Source organism: Nipponia nippon, unplaced genomic scaffold (assembly GCF_047370975.1).
Source record: "Nipponia nippon isolate SJK-2023a ecotype South Korea unplaced genomic scaffold, ASM4737097v1 scaffold_3, whole genome shotgun sequence".
Lineage (NCBI taxonomy): Eukaryota > Metazoa > Chordata > Aves > Pelecaniformes > Threskiornithidae > Nipponia > Nipponia nippon.
In genome coordinates, this window is record NW_028262347.1 from 32897156 (window position 1) to 32920073 (window position 22918).

At 41.4% G+C, this 22918-nt stretch overlaps 1 protein-coding gene across 3 annotated transcripts in view; it reads left to right on the forward strand.

Moving 5' to 3' along the window:
* PDZRN4 (PDZ domain containing ring finger 4) overlaps positions 1–22918 on the forward strand; it is a 253950-nt gene that overhangs the window by 170236 nt on the left and 60796 nt on the right. Inside the window, exon 1 of one of the 3 annotated variants that reach the window (XM_087765331.1) lies at positions 3797–3816. The exons of the other annotated variants lie outside the window; for them this stretch is intronic. Within the exon in view, the coding sequence (XP_087621457.1) occupies positions 3802–3816 (15 nt within the window). The 5' untranslated portion in view covers positions 3797–3801. Of the gene's footprint in view, positions 1–3796; positions 3817–22918 lie in introns of those variants that run through there. 3 annotated transcript variants of the gene reach the window in all.

The following is a 22918-nucleotide window of genomic DNA, read 5'->3' on the forward strand; positions in this document are numbered from 1 at the left end:
TATGGAAGCACAAAGCGTTGTTCAGATGACCACCCGTCACTTCGTGCTTATTGATAGGCTTTGAATGAGAGTGCTGTGTGACTGACAGATGCAAAGCACCACATGCTCTGCTTTAAATTTGGCATTGTCAAAATAGTGAAGTACTCTTGGAGCAAGCCCGTTATTGCTGAGGATGTGCGGCATGGCTCAGTGTGTAAAGCTTCATCATTTATGTGAGGGGGGAAACAGGGGAGGGAGAAAGAGAGAAGAAATATGGACGTAACTGAGAATTACAGGGCTGAAGTTGCACCTAAGGGTTGGCATGAAAGTGGAGCTCAAGAGGTTTCTTATCCTTAGGGACGGGAGAGGTCTGTTTTTTAAAGGTACATATAGGCGTATGTCTTCTCTATGCCTGTGAAGGGTGAGACAATAAATAACGTGCTTGAACTGCAACAACACAGGTTTGGGTTTGAGTCCAAAAATACCTTACCAGAGTAAGAAGGATGGCTTGGAGTTGCTAGTAGGTATCTGTTAGTAGCAGGTTTTGAGAACAGATTAAATAAACTCCTTTCAGGTAAATCCTTGAGACAGGGTGGATTAGGTGATCATCTGAGGTCTGTCTAGGCCTATTTTTCAATGATTTTACATCATGTGTGTGTGCGCTGTGCTCATGGGTATGTGTGAGGAAGAAGTAAAAGAAGAGGAGAGATGATGATCTGTACTTCATAGGCAACTTGCAAAACATCCCTCTGTTCTCTGATCCCTTTCTGCAATTGCATATATTATAGGAGCAAATGAAAAAATGGACAGTTTTTTAAATTTTAGTGAAAGTTGTATCTTCATTTGGTATTCTGTAAAGCAGCGTAGAAGCGTGATGAGGAAAAGTGCAGTATAGCATCACTTGGATGTAGAAAGGGAATTGGAAAGTAGTAAATACATGGCTTCATTTATATGATTATGCTTATTCAGCCTGAGCAGCAAATTCTTCTGATCAGGCAGAACTTGAGGACCATGGCTTTATTCTGACCAAACTTCTCATGGCCTGGAGCCAGTGATAGGCAGGGGGGTGACCGAGCCCCAGACAGTCCCATCCCATGGCCTTCTGATCTGCTGTCCAGCTGCAGCCAGACATGGCAGCCAGCTCCTCCGGCAGGGACCACTGACCTGCCCTGGGTGTGCGGGTGCAGTGTGCTTTGGGTGCCCTCCTCCTTGCTCACCCGGGAGCGCCTGCCTGCCGTCTGGAGCAGGGAGCAAACACATTAGCATCTACATGACCTTACAGAAGACAACTCCATACGCTTCCCTTCTGAAATTTGGCTGAGGGCATCTGGCCCTAGGTTTTTTGTGTCAGGATGATCCTACTCATTGAACCATGAGCAGCATGTTGTTAAAGAGTCGGTTTGTCAGAAAAGAGGGATCTCAGTTAATCATTTTACAGCTGTCGGAGTCAGTCAGTGGTCTGTATTACCTTAGGGATAGAATCCATTTAAAAGGTTGCACATTTAAGTAGGACTCTTCTCCTTGCCAGTGGACCATAGCTATGATGTTTCTGTGATCACTGTGCAGCTGTAAAATATTATTTTTATGTAGCAGCTGACTGAGACTTCTCTTGCAACTGTTTTAAACGAATGGGTCTTCTTTTTGCAAAATATTTTATATATGGCAGTTTTGTCCCCACCTGCTGGGTATCATTTATTCCTTTGCACAAGTGAGTACGCTAATGCTGCGGTTTGAAGGGAAGACAACAGTCTAATTGCTTGTCTTATTAGCCCACTGGAAATAATGGAAGACTATATCATTGAATTGCCATTTAGCTACCATAGCCCTGGGTGTCATAGAGCATGGCACAGCAGAGTTAAATCATTTATTAACTCCTTAACAACATATATTTAATCAGTTTTCTGGTGCTTCAGACCTTGCAATCAATAAATGCCTTTTACTTCCTTGCCCTTAATTAGTGTATGTTTGTCAAGATCGGCTGATTTGTAAGCCGCAAATGGTACATGGTAGTGAATTCTTTACATCATTAAGTGGGACAGTTGTGAATTTTTGTCAAAATATCTTTGTAAGAAAGAACAAAATGAATCTCTCTGCTTGACATGAATGCAGCGCTTTTTTTTTTTTTTTTTTTGCTAAACCAGTGAGTGAATTATTAAGACTAAAACTTCCAAGGGAGAAATGTTTTGTAATAAGGCAGGGTTCACCCGTATCATTGTAGTTTTGTTTCTCCATGTTTGTAATTAAAAAGCTGATGTATTGGTGCAGTCATCTATTCATACAGAAGGTTCTGCACAGGTGTAGAGTTTCTTAAGTTAGCGCCCACGTTTTCATCTGAAGTTATGTCCACTGAGGTTTGAGAGCTGGCTCCTTATTTGGATCAGGCAAGAGCATTTGATAAAAGCACACGTGAGCAGACGGATCTCTTACCAAGATCTAATTATGCAATTTTAGTCAAATCTGAAACAGATGCCCTTCTGCTTACCTATTGTTGAAGCCATTTGGTACCGCTCTAATATTACACTGACACCAGGCAGGAAGGCCCTTTGTATTCCCTGCTGAATCAGATGCCTTGGGTGCTAATTTAATAACTTCACACTCCCAGGAACGAAAGGCGAGTTTGCAGCATGCACGCATGCACCTCTCCCTGCGAGGTGAGCTGGCTGCCATGAGGAAGAAGATGCATTTGTTTATGTCAGTGGTATATGAGAGGGGAATTGACAAGCAGGAGCACCTTAATGGCTTCAAACTACCTGTTAATGATTGTGGTGCTGGTGCCTGCCTGGCAGCCTCAGTCTCCAATTAAGCATCTGCCGGAGCTGGAAGCAGGGCTCTTAATTGGAAAGAAACAGATTCAAAGTAGGTTCCATTTTCTGCCAAGACAGATTTAGCAGTGAAGCCATGCCTTAATCCATTGTATCTCCCTTCCTACCCCCACCTGGCTTTTCTCTCCATGTTCCCCACCACTGCAGGCACAGCCCCAGAGCAGGGCAGGTAGCGGATGGATGCTCAGCACCTCGGGGCGGTTTGGTTCTCCCCTAACCTTTCACTGACCTGGGGCTGGGGCCCAGTGATGGATGCTGTCCTAATTGCTGACTTTTCTTCCCCCAGACCCTCCACGGCATGCATGCGCCCATTAAGATATATTGTCTCGTACACATTCAGGAGATCTGTTTGCAGCTATCTTTTACATAGAACTGATTGTTTAATTGCAGATTAAAGATTAATGCAAGTATAATGATTCCATGAGGACACTTCAGACAAAAGCATCCTGCATCAGGCAGCCTGCATCCATTTTTCAATTTGGCCATAAATTTGGCTGGGAATTAAATAGTAAGTAGCCGTGATTGCAACACTGGTCTCTGAAGGCACTCACGGGAATGAAAATAAATGAACAGGCTCTCACACAAAGCATGTTTCATTATGGTCATTAGTGGACAGATCCTCAGCAGGGACTGAAGGTGAAATTGTCTACAAGAAATGTTGGCACATGTCTGATGAAATTGAAATAGTAAGGAATCGAGTATAAAAATGTTCGGGTCACAGAGCCTACAGATGACAAACTTATTTTCTCTGTGCTGTGGGCGTAAGCCACAGGAGGTGCAGGCATGGAGAGACTCCTGGTATGCATTCCAGCATAGCTATATCTTACCTTTAACAGAGTATGAGCATATTGCGGGAAATGTTTACAATGTCATGAATGCATAATTGTGTATGTTATTTGTGTACCAGGAGTTACTACAATTCATTACCCTGGTGATTTTGATGAATTATTAAGGTTTTGCTTTCTGTTTTTCAGGTAAGGGCCCTTTCATTTTCCTTAAAATGCCCAGCTGGCTGGTAAGTTGTTTATTTCTCTTCATTTCTCTTCACTGGTGTGACATGCTGTGAACAGAATCATAGACTATTTAGGCTGGAGGGGACGGCTGGAGGCCATCAGGTCCAGCCCCCACCCAGAGGAGGGCCAGTTTTGTGCAGGTTGCTCAGGGCCTTCTCCAAGGATGGAGACTGCACAGCCTCCCTGAGGAACCCGTCCCAGTGTCTCACCACCCTCGTGGCAAAGCATTTTTCCTGATGTCTGACTGGGATTTCCCTCATTTTGACTTGTGTCCACTGGCTCCCGTCCTGCTGCTGTGCATCGCTGGGAAGAGCCTGGCTCTGTCCTGTCTGTACCTCCCGACGAGGCTGTTGATGGCATCAGTAAGGTCTCCCTTAGCCTTCTCACAGTGCTGGAACGTGTCTTGTCAGATGGGTCTGAGTTTCAGGCTTCTGGGCGTAGAACAAAGCACTGAAGTTACAAATTATTTCAGCTCAGTTTGGTTAAAACAGCTTTCTGGGAACTCCCCAATGTCTTGCGTAGCTGTCAGAAGTCCTAGCAACAGCCACTAATTTTGAGTGATAAAACCTCCTATTTCTTCTGTGTAAACAGAATTTTCAGTATAATTGATGCTATTTTGAGACTAACTAGCAATCCTAAAGTTAAAATCGTTCTTATTCTTGAAAAGCAATTTATTATGATAAAATATTTCCTTTTTTTTTTCAAGTAACTAAATGAATCCACTTGGGGTTTACTGAAATGTAACTAAAGGAATCCATTTGGGGATTACTGAAGGGTGTTTGACTCAGCTTGCCAGACTTTCAGTGTAATTAGAATAATAGTGGTGACATCTTTAAAGATGCTCAGTGTTTTGGCTTTTGTTTGTTTTCCATTAGTTGAAGAGTCAGGAGCATTTGTTTAAAAATAAGATCCAGTTTGCTCCAGTGTTCAGCAGCTTTTTTGCCTTTTGTTGCATCCTTGAAGTTGCACTTATTTCTATAACTTGTTAAAGGGGCACTAATCATAGTCTCAAAAACAGATGTATGATTTAACAGCAATAGTACTTACAGAATGAGATGGTGACATAAATGATATGCTGATTAAGCAAATTTCACAGTCTTATTGTCGGTCTGTGTTCTTCCTTTTGGTTTATGTTTTTATGTTTGTTTTTTTGTTTGTATACTGCTAAGCTCAGACTGTTGGTTATGCATTCGTACGAAGACAGGACAGCCGTTTCCTGATATATCCACCACATTTTATAGCTGTTAACATGATAATATAATTAATAATGCCTATCTGTGTTTCTTTCTGAACATGTCAGTGGAAATCTACCTGCATATGACGTCCCTGTGTGTGTATGAGAAAGCAGGTACTTTTGGGCAGTAGTGCCTGAGTGGCAATACAAGCACTTATGTTTTGCTGCATTCCCTGAGAATAGCATAAAAACCAAAGTGTTTGTAGCCACCCACTGTTATCTTACTATCTGTAGCATCAACAGAGAAGCATGCTTCATTCCTCCTTCAACCCATTTCACAGTCTTCGATAGGGATCTCCTTCCCAAGCCCCTGCCTGCCTGCCCAGCCACATGCCTTGTTGGAAGACCTCCCGCTCATCCTGCTCTTGGCAGCCTCGTCTGCTCCTGTCTGCAGGATCCTCCACTGTACAAATCCTTCCCTTTCAAGAGCCAAAAGGGCCACTTAGCTCAAGCTGCATCTACTTAACCAGCCCATACAGATCAACTTGGGTACAGAAGTGATGATCATGACTCGAATAAGGCAAGATAAATTAGTACTACCCAGTGCTTCCTCAAAACCCTTCAAAGATCAGTCAGGGAGGACTTTATCAGCAGAGACGATGCCTGCCTCAGTGCTGGGGAAGGCTGCTGTTGTGGTTTCACTTGTTCTGGTGAAGGCTTGATTTCAAGCCTTCTTGTATTTTGATATTCCCAGCAGCCTTGGTGTGGTCTTGACACTGGCAGTCCCAGTATTGACAACTCTGACACCAGTGAGTATGGCTCTTGCACATGCACTAGCAGAACAAGTAGTGAAATGTTCACTCTTCCCTATGTCTTTACTGGGTCTACAGCATACATATTTATTCTGAGTTTAAAAATGCTTGAAAGTCCTGGAGCAACAATGTTGCTTCTGTAAGGACAAAGCCCTGAAGCATGTAGGAAGACCATGAAATTAGGGCAATTTCTGTGGCAGAGGTGTGTAGGGACTGCTGTTTTGTTGTAAACTGTAGAAGCCTCCTTTCCTGGTTTCAGCTGGGATAGAGTTAATTTTCTCCTTGGTAGCCAGTATGGGGCTGTGTTTTGGGTTTAGGATGAGAAAAATGTTGATGATACACTGATGTTTTGGTTCTTGCTAAGTAGTGCTAGGCTGTTGCTAAGTGGTGCTCAGACTGGCCAAGGACATTTCAGCTTCCCGTGCTCTGGCCGGTGCACAAGAAGCTGGGAGGGGGCACAGCCAGGACAGCTGACCCAGACTGGCCACAAGGCTATTCCATACCGTATGGCATCATGCTCAGCATATAAATTGGGGAAGAAGAAGGAAGGGGAGGACATTCGGAGTTATGGCATTTGTCTTCCCAAGTAACCGTTATGCGTGATGGAGCCCTGCTTTCCTGGGGATGGCTGAACACCTGCCTGCCCATGGGAAGTAGCGATCAATTCCTTGGTTTGCTTTGTTTGCGTGCACAGCTTTTGCTTTACCTATTTAACTGTTCTAGTTCTATTTTACTTCAAGTATTAAACTGTTCTTATCTCAACCCACGAGTTTTCTCCCTGTTACCCTTCTGATTCTCTCCCCCATCCCACCAAGGGGGGAGCGAACGAGCGGCTGCGTGGTGCTTAGTTGCTAGCTGGGGTTAAACCACGACACCTCCATAACAATACATGCGACAATAAGGACTCCATCTCTGTAGTGTGATCCATGCTGGTACTTATCTGAAGACTCAGAGATAATGTAGAAGAAAGAGAAGGGTGTCTTGCATTGAAGAGACTGGTCTGTGAGTTGAAAGAATGTGAAGCACACTGAGGCTGGGTTATGCTCTGGAGAAAATAAAATAAACCGTAAAATGCAAATGGAAATACTGTGATGAGTTTCTAAGCAATCAACATTGTGCCCTAGAGAAGTAAAAGATTTGTGACTTCTGCAACCTTTGGTTAATGCTGGTCTTCACAGACTGAAACCTGATGTGATTTGGGAGGGAATAAGAATGACTAGTCCTTGTGAGTTCATGTCAAAGTTTATATTTGAGGTACTCGCCGACTTACTCGCAGTCAACCAGGTTAGAGATTTGTCTTTGTAACTGGAAATTAGAAAGCCAGCTAAGTAGCCTGGGGAATTAGCCTTTTTGTTTGATGCCCTACACATTCCCTTTTCTATATACAGATGACAGTTCTGGTAAAAACTTCAGGGACCGTCTAGGTCTACCCTAAATTTGGTGGCTTATTTGGTGGTTAAAAGTTATCTTACTCTTTAGTATAGCCAAGTAAAGCACCAGGCAAAGGAAACTCTTCCCTAAGACATGGAGAAGTAATGCCCTATGGCATGAGGTATATGGCGTGGATCCAGTGTACTATTTAGGATCTTGAGTCACTTTTAAACTCTGCATTTTCCATTTCTTTAAGGAATTGGGAGCCTTTGAACCAGAATCCATGTGTTTTCCTTCTGGGGAAGGCATAAGGAGACTGTTTGCTAAATAAACTACAATGGAATGTAGGAAGTCCCTGTGAAATCAGAAGTAGTTTAATGGCAAAATATAGCTTAGCAAAGCTATAATTTCTCAAATACTGTGTGATCTACCTTATCTGATCAATAACATTTTTTTTTTATTCACTTATCTTTGCTGAATTAGGGCAGTGTGAGGTGTATTACTAGATAACATCACCGCATTTTTCAAGGATTCTGTGTTTATCAAAGTTGCTGGAGTGAAATGCTTTAAAAGGAACAAAAAGGCAATCTGTTGCCATACTTGGTAATTTTTTATGCTGAACTTCTTCAGAGATGTAACTATTTTGGAGGATAAACTTATTAGCAGTCTCTATTTTGGCAGCTGAGATAATAATGCATGAGGAGGTGCTCTTTTTACTTCAAAAGACCATGAACTCTTTGAATATACTGCCTTACTATGAATAAGTTAGTGCCACGCTTCTGGTAGTGAATTCAGGAAGAGGAACAGAGAAAGACAAGATTATTCAACCTAGGCATGTTTTATTTGTCTATGTGATTTATTATAAGGATTTAACGATTCATAGTTGTTAGTAATTTGTTTGTAATTGATCAATAATTCAAGTAGCATAGGGCACAGGCTGTTGCAGTAAGTGTCCATGCCTTTACAACAATCACCTTGTATAGATGTGCAAATACAACTCTGATAAGGGCTGTTTGCATGGAAGTGCTAGTACTTCATGTACAGTGATGCTGCACTTAGCAATAACTCTGGTGATCCATACACAGGGCGAGCTGTTAGCGCTGCGAGCAGGCAGAGGAAGGCATCTATCTTATTTAATACAGAACACGAGACTTGCTGAACTAGTTTCAGAAATATCAGTACTCTTTTCCATCCCGTTGTTTCTTCAAGAAGGCTGTTTGAATATCCAGGGTGAGCTTTCTATTATTAGTAGGGTATTTCTTTTGTACTGAGCCAACAGTGAGATTTTATAGAGAGCCATCAATCATAGTCCAGCATTGCTTCAAGATAATTTACTTAGGATGGATTATTAAAGAAAGATTAAGGATGTGTTAAAATAGTTTATTTTATATTAATAGCACACCTGAAAGATGTGTGGTCATTCCAAGGTGCTCCCATAGGCTATTTATGTAAAACAAATGAACTCTGCATAGTACATCCGTTACGATCGAACATCTGGAGATACGGAGCTCATGGAGGGAGTTCCTTGGGCAAGAGACAGCGTGTTAGCTGGGGAGAAGGAGGCAGAGTTAGGACACAAAGGTGCATAAAAGGAAATATGAAAAAGGTGTGAAACAGAAACAGCTGCAGTTATTCTGATTCTTGGAATCAGTGTGTGGAAGGGTGTCGTGGTTTAACCCCAGCCAGCAGCTAAGCACCACCCAGCCGCTCACTCACTCCCCCCCAGTGGGATGGGGGGGAGAATCAGAAGAGTAAAAGTGAGAAAACTCGTAGGTTGAGATAAAGACAGTTTAATAGGTAAAGCAAAAGCCGCGCACGCAAGCAAACCAAAACAAGGAATTCATTCACTACTTCCCATGGGCAGGCAGGTGTGCAGCCATCTCCAGGAAAGCAGGGCTCCATCATGCGTAACGGTTACTTGGGAAGACAAACACCATCGCTCCGAACATCCCCCCCTTCCTTCTTCCCCCAGCTTTATATGCTGAGCATGACGTCCTATGTTATGGAATAGCCCTTTGGTCAGTTGGGGCCAGCTGTCCCGGCTGTGTCCCCTCCCAGCTTCTTGTGCACCCCCAGCCCACTCGCTGGTGGGGTGGTGTGAGAAGCAGAAAAGGCCTTGACTCTGTGTAAGCCCTGCTCAGCAGTAACAAAAACATCTCTCTATTATCAGCAGTTTTCAGCACAAATCCGAAACATAGCCCCATACTAGCTACTGTGAAGAAAGTTAACTCTATCCCAGCCAAAACCAGCACAAAGGGGATGTCTTCATTAAGAGAAGAGGAGAGAAATTGTATTTCTGCAGTGGGTGACACAACGTTAGCAGTCCTGCTCTGGGTGGACTGTGCTGGGTGTGAGAGAGCGAGAACAGCATAGCCCATCGACGTGCTCGCTTTGGCTGTTGATCAAGTCTTTCCAAGTGGGCTCTTCGCTCAGCAGCAGCCTTCACGGTCTGCAGGAACTGAAGGAAATACTTGCTTTTCCATTCGTGGCATTAAGAATATATTGATGAGTGAGGAGCCATGGAACGAGTAAGAGTAGCTAAAAGATCAGCTGTCCTAGGAGACCCTGCCAGGGTATCAACATGTAAATATTTAAATGGCATGGTTTTCACTATCTATAAAGTGCTTTAGTAGCAGTTTTCTCCCAGATATGTCTCCCTTACTGCTCTAAATCAATTCCTCAAGACGCTGGAAGCAGGACATGACTCCAGTCTGGCATCGGTGCTGCTCAGGGACTGCTGAGAGCAAACTCCCTCTTCACACACAAGTTTCCCGTGACCTTTTGGTCCAGTGAATTCCCTTTGTGGTGCATGAGATCTCAGAGGCAGACCGTGAAAGTGGGTTGCCGCTCCATGAATGGCTTTGTGAGGCTTCTGGCAGTTTTTAATTCGTCATGTGCTGCGTGTAATCAAAACAGAAATTGCTCAGATGCTGAAAGATTGGTACCTGATGAAATTGTGACAGGAAATACTTCTAGCTCTGATCTGGTGTTTGCAATGTGTGAGGGAGAGAAATCTGTTCTTGTGGGGTCTTTTATTCACTCTGCTTTCAAGAGCTGGAACAATCTGTCTCTGTGCTTATTTAATTAATGTGATGTCAACAGTGATAACGTGTTAAATAATATAGAATGAGTTGTAAACAAAGCAGGATTTGAATCTTCCAAACATACCATAACCAAAATTAATTGGCCAACCTCAGGGGAAATCGTGGTGATGAACCTTCTTCTTGGGCTTTGTTTCCTTTTTTATGAACAGTGAATTAGTTTCAGTTTTGAAGCTTCCTGAAATATTACCAGTTTTGCTCTCTCACTCTGAGAAATATCTCACTCTCTCTCTCAAAAAAGAAAAGGGGGGGAAAAAAAAAGAAAAGAAAAAACAAAAACCCTGTGGCTGTTAGAGGCATAAAGCCAGATTCTGAGCTCAGTATCAGTCTGAAGCGAGACCTGAAGCAGTCCTGCGTGAACAGTGACAGTATTCAAATTAAGCCATTAAAACACTAGAAGGTGATCTTAATTAGCAAACGTCTGCATCTAATTAGCAAAACGTAAGTAAAAGTAAGACTACCTGAACAAAAACTTCTGATGGCTTGTTAGTGAAGCTATTTTTATTTTATTTTACTCTTGCTGGATTTTTTTATTGTATATTTTCCTCACCATGAAGGCCGATGCCCAGTTACCCACTAGATGAAATACTAGCTCATTGCAGTCAGTAGCCAAGCTGTCAAGAAATTAATGAGGCTTGAATGGGATTCATCTGCCCTATTTCAGCCATGTGCCTGGACTTGGGAAAAACAGTTTCTTACCGGAACAGGCACCATCAGAGGGCAGCTGATCTCTTCCTTAACAGAGGTAAAATGGATCAGATGCATTGGCTTGAAGCTACCTTCTTCCCCACTTTGACTTCAAAGGAAGCCTGCAGCCACTAGACATACTGCTACGGATATCTAAAAGGCAGGTGAGGTGGATCCTTCCTCACGTTTGTATGGTAGTATAAGCCTGTGGTAGAATAAACTTGCCAGTCCTCCAAGGTGGGATGGACACGGTGGCCTGAGGGAACCTCCTTCCCCTGCATGCCTCTCCTATACTTACCTATTCGATCTAAATCCTGCTATCGCCTTAATTACGAGCACTGAGACCTGGCCTCATGTTGAAATGTTTGTCTGCTTTTCTGCCTGCACGGGCACATTTGGCCTCTGTTTATTCTGCTGTGTTTCTGTTTTGTTGCTCTGAAGCAACTGCAGAGAAGAAGGAAGGGAGAATGGGAAAGTTTCTGTTGTATTTTTCATTAATCTGGTGGTTTATCCATCCTGATTGTCACTGGGGGAAAAAAATGATCTTACCTCCTAGAACTCCTGAAGTCTTCAGAGGAAGAAAGAAGTCACCCTTTGCTTTTAATTGTTTTCCCTTTTTTTTAAATGAACAGTGACTTGTACTGTGGAACAGTAGGCAATCCGTAAGATTAGTCCAAAAAGTGAGCCAGACCACAAACAAAGGAAATATGGAAGTCCTCTGTGGATTGGGTTTTTTTGTGGGTTTTTTTCAGATTCCTGCTGTGCCTCAGGCTTGCAAAAGAGTGCAGAAACCCTAACACCTCTCTTTCTTAGATAACACTGGAGGCAACAAAAAGCCTTTTTTTTTCTTTTGAGAGTTTAGGTGCAATATGTAGAACTGACGTATGACATGCTGGTCCTTTGTAAAAGTACCGAGAATATTAAAATAGTCCCATTATCAGTGCTTAGCCTCAAGCTTCCGTTAATGATCCTACCGCATCTTGTAAGAACTAGAACTAAATTGAGTATGTGACTTCAGAAGGTGGCTACACGGTGACAATTAATGGTTCTTGTCAAAGTCCTGCGCAATCAGTATCCATGAATTATGACATCTAACCACTAGCCCTTTTAATCTCCACTAAAGGTTTTCGGGTTCCTTATTAAAGCATCAATCTGTGGCTCTGATATGTCCCCTCAAAAGAAAAAATAAACAACTAATCAAGTAGACAGTGTTCTTTGTGGTTTAATTCAAAGGCTGCTGTTGTACATATATTGCATTTATATGCTAATATCAGTTCATCAGACATTTAGACGTGTATTCTTTTCATCTATATTTTGTGTCCTCGTTATTATGTCAGTCTGCTGTTGAACTTTCCCCCGTTCTCCATTCAGAGAAAGTGGCTAATACAGTCAGCTAAGCAGATGAAAGAGTTATGGAGATGGGAGTTGTATCCTGCTGTTCTTGTTTTACTCACCAATATAAGTCATGCAACTTTAAAAAAAAATTAAAATAACTCTTAACAATGATGTGAACAGCAAAAAGAGCTTGTAAGTGATCCATAACAAGAATGAACAGCTTTGCCTTTCTCTACAGGGTTTCTTTTTTAATGTACTGTATCTGATCCTGGTGCCTTATCTAATTTAGAGAATAACTATAGACGTGCTTGAAACTTGTGAGAGTAACCATAGATGTGCTTGAAACTTGTGAGAGTTAAGAGCTGAGACGCATTTATTCCTGGATTTGGTTTGAAGAAGCAAGGCTAGCAGTTCATTTCCCTTTGCTCTCCATCACTCTGCCTCATGAGTAGCCTGCCATTTTTCTGTGATGTATACTTTTCCTCCATTTTAGCTTGTGGTCCTGCCATTTTCCATCTAAATGTTACCATCTAGACCAGTTCACACCAGCCAACCTTCTGGCTTACAACACTGAGCCATGGGAGACTATGTGATTCAATACAATATACCATCCAGGTGATTGCCACCAGGATGGGCGGTGGCAGGGGCTGGAAGTAGATCTTCCTCTAACGTGTGGTGTGCCCTGCATTTTAAGTGTTACTTTGTCTTGATCAAAGCTCTGTCTTGGCACGTTTGAAATTTGGAATATTTAGTGTGGTTTTCCCAAGTGTGACTCATTCTAAAAAAAGATGCAGCAAATCCCTGTCTCTTCTCCTTGACTGAGAAATGGGCTCACTGTGGCCCTGAGAGGAGACGGGTGAAATCGAGTTGCGACCTCTTTCCCTGGTGCACAACTGTCACGAAGTCACAGGAGATACTCTGGTTGTTTTAATCGCTTTCATTTCTGTTTTCTCCTCACCCTCATCCTTCTCCAGCAACATGATGGTACTTCTAGCCTCGACTCACTCACATTACTGGATCTACCGGTGATTAATTCTGGAAGCTTTCAAGGCCTGGGTTCATAGCTTTTTTGGTTTGGTTTGGTTTTTTTTAAGAATGGCAAAAGATTGATTATGCCCAATAGTCTCAGTAGTGAGCTTATGTCTTTGGCAGAGGGCATTTGTGTGTGTGGGACAAGCTTCCATGTGCAAGACTTCTGTATAATAGCTGTTTCTAAAAAGCAAACACTTCTCGTAGAAAATGTGTAAAGTGTTTGACCTTCAAACATATCCTAAAAAGCTTTAAATTCCTCATGAGTTCAGGAAGCTCAGTTCAGTGCTAAATCCAGAAGATCCAAGGCACCTTTGTGATGTGTCTGCTTGTCCAATTTATCTGAGTGGGTAAGGTAAATTCCTAAACTAAGAGAGGAAATTTCTCAGAAACAGGCTTTCATGTATGGTTTACAATCCTAGACATACACTAATGGAAAAAATGCATTGATACACCAGAATGGAAAAGATGAATCATTTCTTAAAAAGTAAAAGATGGGAACTCTTTTGCATAGATAAGAGCAGATGAAAGCATTTCACCCTTCAATTCCTGAACTAATTTTAGCATCCTAATTAGAGGATTAATTATCTCTGTATACTTCATTCAAGTCTTGCAGTTATTTTCCCTATTCTTAATTGGTGATGTGATTTGACATTACCTTGTGCCAATGTAGTCAATAATATTTTTGAATTAGTTAAATCCAGCTTTAATTGGTATTGTTCTGTAATGGCAACAGATTGATTTTGATTTCTCCCCCCCCCCCAATTTCTTTTTCACAGAGATTCCCCTTTTGCAGTCTTAGAGGAACAATATCTAATTTTTGATCCATTTTAATGATGGATCCTGTCTCCATCAATCAATAAGAAACACGTACTGTGATAACTTCTTCTGCAAAGGAAATAAAATCTGTTGTGTAACTGGACCTGCAGAACAGGCGGTTCTGCCTCAGAGACAGACAAATGTCACTCATACCCCAAATCATAAACTAGATAGAGACGTTCTGGTATATTATTTTCCCATAATCTATGCCTGACTAAGGTAACCCTTGACTGTTCCAACCTGCTGATTCCTTGTTCTTCTCTCTTTCTGGGTTCTTACTCTTTGCTTACACCACCTCTTGCTCTACGTGTGCTAACTACCCTTTGTTAGCCTTTGTATAATTAATACAGCTCAGTTTAATTCAGAGTGACTGCTACAGTCCTCATTTCATTTAAAGTTGTTGTGTCTGTTGTGGATTAAAAGAAAGGCTTGCCTGGCTAAATTCCTTGTATATTCCCCAGCTCTCTTGGGCTGTCATTCAGTGATGCGGTAAATGCAGCTCTAGGGTTCATAAATACAAGAGAGCAAGTTCTGTGACTGCATTGCACTTATCATTGATTGGGTTAAAATTCATCTTCCAGTTTTGTTGCAAAAATGTTGATTGGCTAATTTCCTACCAGCAGGCTTATGCTTAATACCGAATCAGATATCATCTGTCTGCACCATTCTAACTTTATGCTGGTTCAACAGTTGTCTGTTCTCCCACAGTGTCATGTAATTGGCATTGTACCATAAACTTGCTATCATGCACTCTGGCAATACATCAGAAATGTGATTATAATGCAGGGTGATACAACTGTCCATATATTTAGGATCAGCAAATTGTGGAACCGCTGCATGACCTTTTCTTGTACGAGATATATTATCATGTTCTATGTACTTTACTCTGATGTCTTTAGATAATAGTAGCAATAATACCATGACTAACTCTGTGTTGTGTGTCATTGAAACAGAGAAATGCTCTGTTATTAGATCATTTATTGAAAACAATGGAGATGAGATCAAGTCCAACTCCATCTCTTACAGTAGAAATGAGACATATTGCATGTTCTGATATTTTCAAAGCCACCTGTTTTGTTTTGGTTTTTTTTTTTCAACGTATGGTTGCTCTGGTACCTTCTTAAATCAGATCTTGAAGGCATGCATCAGCACTAGGACATATGAAGCAGCATTTTGATCATTTTTGCTCATCGATCAGATTGCCATTTTTACTGTTTTGATGTACTTTTATTTTCACTGAGCTTGAGGTAGAGAATCTACACAGAGCAGAACAGATGAATGATTTCTGCTGTGATAATGCCTGCAAAAACAGCAGCAATCCAAACATTTTAATGGTTCCATTTATTAAGCACACCTCTTTCCAGTCTTTTTCCCCATGAAATATGCAGTGGGAGGCAATTGTGTAAAAGAATAGAAGGCAGAGCTCGAGGACATACATAGTTAAATGTTACAGATATGAAGATTTCTACCATTTCAGGATGTGGAATATGAAATGTTATTGATACCATGTGTAGATGAACATACTGCCTCATCTGTCTTTATTGCTCTTCTTATATGCACAGTTGTTGATCAACACAGCTGGTTTTGACTACTTTAAACTATCACCTTTATCTTCTGATCAGTGCTACCTAAGGTATTACGCCTTGGCAGCAAGTGGCTTGCTGTGGAAGATTCACAGGTGGAAATGAAGGGGTTTATACCTTAAATTCCATGGTTACGGTTTGATTGATTCTCCTCCAACATATGTCTTTACTACAAAGCAGTTTCTTCTCTTTACTGTTTATGGAACAAACTGCCTGAGTAAGGCTAACACATACATAGGCTGACATCTTCTAAAAAGAGGGCTCTGCGGAAAATACTAGGAAAGCCTGTCGTCAAGATGGAGCCCAAATACAAATTGTTGACTTCTGCATTTTTCTGCATATTCTTGGTGCACATAACTGACGTATGTATTTACGTCTTTATTCCAAAGGTATCCACTATCCTATAATTTGGGGATGTCTTGAAAAATAATGATGATACGTTGGGCAATGGAAAGTGTGCCAAATGAAGCGCAACTAGCAACAGTGAGATCCAACAGAATGAAGGAGAATGTGACTGAACACTGAGAATGGTTTGCTATTAGGGAATGTTAGTTATGGAGTAAATATGCAGAGTAAGCCCCTTTGCTGTTTCACTTGTAATTAGAGTAGTTTGCAGAATCCTGTTCCAGAGATGTTTTTTCATGGGTAAGAACAAGGCTGATGAACTAGCTGAGTATGATTAGGACCTGTCTGCTGTGGAGAAAGGCCGAACTGTAACTCTTGGAAGGCAATGAGAGAGGTTTATAGTCAAATGCAATTCCCACTTTTTTCCAAAACCAGAAAATCATTTAAATGCTATACCTTTGCCAGACAAGGTACAGCTGAGGCACAAAGATGACTTCAGAGCCATGTTTCAAGTCTTTGACTAGAGCACTTAAGTTTTTTGGTGTCCTGTTGAAAGAGCAGGCCATGAAAATGAGGTCCCTGGGGAAGGCCTCCAGAAATCTGTCCACTGCCAACTTGCACCTTTAAATCTGTGCAACACGCTGAAGAAGACAGTATTTGCGTGAGTATCAGGAAGAGCAGGTTTTGATTCCTAGATAGGAAAAGAAGAGAATATATCTGTAATAGAGGCACAGAACGTAGAAGAGAAGACAGCGAAAAAGAACTACAGTGTTAGCTTTTCCTACAGGAAAAGTGCTTACAGCCAGTCTTCCCTGTAATGCTACAAAATGTAGATCAGCAGTACTTGCAGATCAGCTGTACTTGCGTGTGCTTAAAGAAAAGCAAAGATCTATAAATTCACTGTAGTCCAGTCATAATGACCAGAGGTTGCAGTGTGTGTATATACGTATAATATATATTATAAATGAAGCATCCATTTCCATTTCAACGCTAATTCCCGATAAGCTGGTATTCATCAATATATGTTTGCTAGCAGATCAATATCTAATCTGTTTGCCAATTTAATTGTATCAGGAGGGTGCATCAGGCTGATAATTTTTTAGTCAGTCTCGTGTTAACTGCACAAAAAGGTAAGAAAGTATTTTTACTGTTACAAATGAATGAAATGTTTCAATGCAGATAAAATGTCTTGCATTCTGATCTAACTAAGCAAGCAGCGAGTCAAAGCTGTTATTTATATTAGAACATTAGATATTTTAGGAGCGAAAGATGCATCGTGTTAGATTAATGTAGCTATTTTATTTAAATTTGCATCTACCCAGTAAAGGAGTGGAGATAATTCAGTGCAGGACCACATGAAAAACATGTTTCAGCAGCACAACTGGGAATTTGTGTCATAAATGAAAGGAAGTCTCTAGTAGAAAAGATGCTGTAGCAGCTCTTGGCTTTCACTGTGTGAGTAGATGGATGAGTGTTTCTGTGGCTCCCAAAGCTGGAAGGTTTATGCTGCATTAATGGGAGTGTTTTCATCTGGTTCCATGGATCAAATCCAGCATTTGGCCAGGATGGCTAGAGCTGGAAATCTGCCAACTATTATACTCTGCTATTTAGAAACAAAGTGAAAAAGGCTTTTTTTCCAGATTCTCTGTGCAACTGGCATTTTTAAAAAAATGATCTGTAAAATTCTCTGAGCTCCTGGGAGGGTACGGGGGAATGGATTGCCAAAAGTAGCTGCCTCACATGCTCACTCTTAATAGCATTTCCCATTGCCATTGCTGGAAGCAGGCTACCTAGGTGGAGGTGGTTGGTCTGAGCCGGTGGGACATTTCTTGCATTCTCTCTATGGTTCACTGGAAAAGTCAAGCTCATTCAAACCTACTGTCGCTTTAGATTATTTTTCCTCTTTTGGAGGAATCCAAGGCACTTTGGGGCATCTTTTTCAGAAATTGTTGTTATGACATGACATTTAAACTGATTTCAAAATAGTCTTACATATTTAAAAAGAAAACAACCTGCTCTCTGAAGGTTGGGTTTGCAATGATCTCTTTTCAGCATGGATCTTCTGTACATATGGCATTCTGCAAATTATATATTCTGTTTCACAGAATTACTATATTTATTACCAGATGAAAATAGATTATTAATTACAGCCAAAGGCTGCTTTGATTAAATATACAATTAATTAGCTATGCTAAGCCCATCCCAAAGCTCCCAATATTTTCAGCTGGATGGTTTTTCTAGTACTTTTAATTAAAATTGTTCTAAAAAGCCACAAGTTAGCTGCATATGCACTTAAACTGAAGTTAGCTCTTCAGTGTTTTTCTGATTTCTTTATGCCATCTAATTAATCTGCAGTGATTAAATGTACATAAAATCATCTGAAATACAAGGTAATTTGTGCAGATATGGAACAGTGGAGAGCTTTTACTAGTCCTTGGCATGATTGTTTTATCTTCGGAAAATAATTTTGAAAGGCCGCAGATGATAATTGTTTTGATGAAGCAGATGTGGAAAACAGGCACAGTAACAAAAGCAGCAGCAGAGACTCGCTTACAGAGATGGAGGTGTATGCTTTTCAGCGTGCAGCTTCTCTTTGTTTCTGGAGGCGCAGGCTCTTTGTTGGCTGTCCTCAAAGTTTGGGAATCACACCTAAATTCCTTTGTGCTGTCTGGCAGTTTGCATCCCACTCCTGTTTTGATGAACAGACTGTTGTGTGGCTAGGAGGTGGCTTAGAGCTGTGTTTTCCTTCATGATTTATGAATAAAGTCAGGGTTGAGTTTTCCAGTGGGACCAAGAAAGGAAAGAGCTCCTGCAAAAATCCACAGGTTTTGTTTTTCTGTGTGCTATCAGTACTCTTGAAATCTCTCTCATTACTGCTGAACTATTTTCAGTGGAGATCTCTCAGAAAAATTGGTTTGTAGATAGTGAAACTTTCCTTAAAGGGGACAGGGTGTTGTCTTTTGGAGCCCAAATACCTGGGATTTTTGGTGGCTCCATGCGTGTGTGTGGGTGTTCATGGGGGTAGCAGAACCTTTATGTCACACTAGTGAAAAATTAAAGAAATAAAGACTGGGGCTGGGTCAGGGGTGCCTTGTCACTGGCTGGAGCACGTCGTTCCAGAGACTGGAAACGCAGCCCTACAGGTCACAGCAATGAGCAAGGAGGGGATTAGAGCACACGTGTCCAAGTGCGCTTTGCTCAGGGAGGTGCCGTGTCTTGTGTCCCTCACCAGCCACTTCTGCATTTGTCCTTGTCCTCCAGCGGCAGCAGAGCTACCCAGGTCACACTAGCTTATGGCCCTGTGGTTAGAGTGAAGTCCCATAACGGTTTGAGCTCTCCAGACTGTGGAGGGCCTTGGATTCAGATCATCTGTTTGCTGGTGGACGCTCCAGCTGTGAGGCTATCATTTTATCAGAGCTGTGAACCTCAAGTGGTGTGGTCACTTGCCACGAAGTGTGTGATCACACGGTAGCATTCTGCTGCTTTGTTGTTTGGGTTTTTTTAATTCTTGTTTGTTGTCTTTTGTCTTTGTTTTCTGTGTGGTTCCCCCTGAACAAGAGGGGGTAAAGTTGCAAGTGATTTTTTTAATGGTAAAAATATTTATTAACGAAAAGGTCAGAGAGTACAGGGGAGGGAGGTGGAGGCAGCATAGAAAGATATTTGATTTTGTAGCTGAAGGTGGAGACAAGCAGTGTAAAGATAATCTCTAATGTCCTCTGGTGGAACTTTAGTTTACAATTACACCGTTCTGGAATATAAGCTGCTCTTCTATCTTATTCCCTCTTTTTTCTTCTCCTCTTGAAGGCAGCAAAATTCTGCTGGACAGTTTCGATGAAGTTGCCGCAGGGTGAGGAAGATAAGATCCAACATAAGGAAGAGCTGTGCATCATAACAAAACGATATATTCAGAAATGTATCCAGAAGTGCTGCTTTACCTTTCATAAGGCTTCATTTCTTTTTGTTCTTTTTTACCTGTTAATGTCTTTTGCCAAAAAGAAAGCACGCCTTTGTTTGGATTAATATTAGTGTTCAGAAAGCTCATCCTAAATACGCCACAGGAGAAGTAAGAAGTTGATGTTCGAGTTCCTAGCTGGATGCTGGATCATCCCTATCATGTCTGTGCACAGATAGATTGTCATAGCACAGTCTGTGTCCCAATATCATGTTTTTAAAGTGTATGAGCCACCAGCTTTTAACAGTACATCAGCTTAATTTGTACTTGGCAAAAATTATGTTCCAGTTTTGCACATCTTTGTCTGTAAATATCTTTCTACTTCAGGCAACGATATTCTGGCCTCCCATCAAATATGCCTCTAACTTTTTTCACAAAACTTTTTTTTTTTTTTTTTTTTTAAATTAAGATCAATTTTGCATGTCACAAGCCCGGGTAGCAAGCAACGGGACAAGAGGAAACGGCCTCAAGTTGTTCCAGGGGAGGTTTAGATTAGATATTAGGAAAAAATTTCTTCATGGAGAGAGTGGTTAGGCATTGGAACAGGCTGCCCAGGGAACTGGTACAATCCCAGTCCCTGGAAGTGTTCAAAAAACGTGTGGATGTGGTGTTTAGGGACATGATTTAGAGGTGGACCTGGCAGTTAGGTTAGTGGTTGGACTCGATGATCTCAGGTCCTTTCCAACCTAATGATTCCATGATTCTAAGCCTTGTTCTACATGCGTGTTCCAGGGGTCTAGTTAGTGTATATAACAACATATATTCTAGCTTTTTCTCTGTCCTGAGGAATTCTCCAGTCTATTTGTTTGACATAGAAGGGAATTTCTGAACATGTCAAATGTCCTGTGAACAGTGGTTTAAAAGTCTTTCTCATGCAGTGTGACAAAGAGCAGACTCCGAGCTACAAACAGGCATATGTTACACATCACAAGTGAAAAGCAAACCAGTGTAGTAGTGTCCTGACCTAGCTGTATCCATGTGCTACAGCGTGCGAGTTAAGTACACAGAGACCCCAGTTTTGTGGTTAACTCTGCCCATCTCCGCTGTGTTATTGAAGCTGCGAGTCAGAAACCTCGTGGCAGAGCTGTTGGTGGTGCCAGCAGTGTGCCAGCCTGCTGCAGAGGGAACGTGCTGGCAGCAGAGCTGGACGGAGCCGGGCGAAGCGCTCCCAGCTGGGAGATGTTCTTTGCAGCCATCATATTTTCCAGGAGCTGTACCTCCAAGCCATTTACATCTGTGGCACCAACTGTATCTGCCAACTGGTGTCCAGACCTTAAATGGAGTCCTTCAGATGTCAGATAGATTGGAAATGCAGATACTCTGGCACAAGAACTGTCCTATTTCTGCTAACACTTCTCTGTGATTCCCCGCTTTGTAACGCATCCAGTACCAGTCTTAAACATCGATGACATTTGGAGATACACAAATGAATTGAGGGTCAAATGTCAGTCATAACTTCCGCCTGTTATTGCTTTGTGCTGTTGCTTCAGCTTTTATCAAACTTGAACATCTGTCCTTATTACAATTTGCTTTGCGACTGTGCTCTTTTTTGAAATTCAGAAGTGCTTTGCAAACCTTAACTCAGCCGTGCAGTGTTTCTGAGGCGTAGTGCAACAAGCATGTGTCGTACTTGGAGATGATGCTCTGTATATATGGATATGTGGCAAAAAAAAAAATCTCGCGTTCTATATCTAAAAAAAAAATTAATAGTTTATTATTTAATTCGGAGTAGAACTCTACTGTTTTACCTTCAGTGTAACAAAAGGGAGGGAAAAGGTCAAAATATAGTCAAGTTAAGTGACTGTGCAAAGATGACAGGGCCAAGCCAGTGGTAAAGGCAGACCTTGGGCATTCTTAGTCCTGCACTGTTCAATTCACAGCTCTGCTTGCATTTTTTGTAACATAACTTTTAAATGAAAAGACACTCATTGTCTGAGTGCAGGAGCTGGCACAATATGTATCTCCATCATAGCTGTTCCAGGCTTCAGGATAAAAACCTCACACCTTTACAGCCTCTTTCAAACCCAGCTCATTATGATCTTTTGTGTAAATCCTTCTAAATTCACAGATCATTGACAAGACAGGCTCTGAGGGGCTTGCAGACAACTATGTTAGTGAAGCTGCTTTACGAAGTCCGAGTGCTGAGAAGCCTAATATATTATGAGAGAAAAATAAAAGATTGCCCATGCACAGCAACAGCTATACCAAATGAAATACCTCAGTTGTTTTCTGTTTTATTTTTTCACAAAATACCCAAAGGCAATAACCCACTTTCTGGATTAACAGCCTGTAAAATATTACTCTGAAAAAATAAAGCTATCTTTGAGCTAACTTATGGCAACACAGAAGGCATCGAGAAGCGGTGGAGTCTCTGCTGTGTTGTACTTGTGTAACTTGAAACCATGCTGAGTGAACGCTTTTTTCTGCTTTTATAAGACATGGGAAGAATAATTTCTGTCCAAGACTATAAATCAGACCTCATCCTGGGAAATATGTTTACAACACCCTTGAATAATGCTATCTATTAATAGAGATGTTCTCCCTGGATTACCGAAAGCCATAATAAAATATATTTATAATTTTTCAGCATTTAAAAAAAATATGTTCTCTTCCTGTCTTCACCCATTTTCTTTTAATGCCTGATTTTTTGTCTCTAAATTCTCCAAAATTGAGGTCATGCATTTCAGTAAATTAAAAGGATATTCACACATCATCCAAGGTGCTGAAATTTATAACCAGCTCAGTTCTCTAGACTTCCTCTTGTCAGTGGAGAGAGGTGGCCATTTCCAGAGGGTGATTCAGTATACTCACAGCTAGTTTACATCTCTGACTCGCCCTCTCCTCCCATATCTTGTCTTTGACTATAGAAGGAGAATAGTCGGTTAAATTAGGTGTC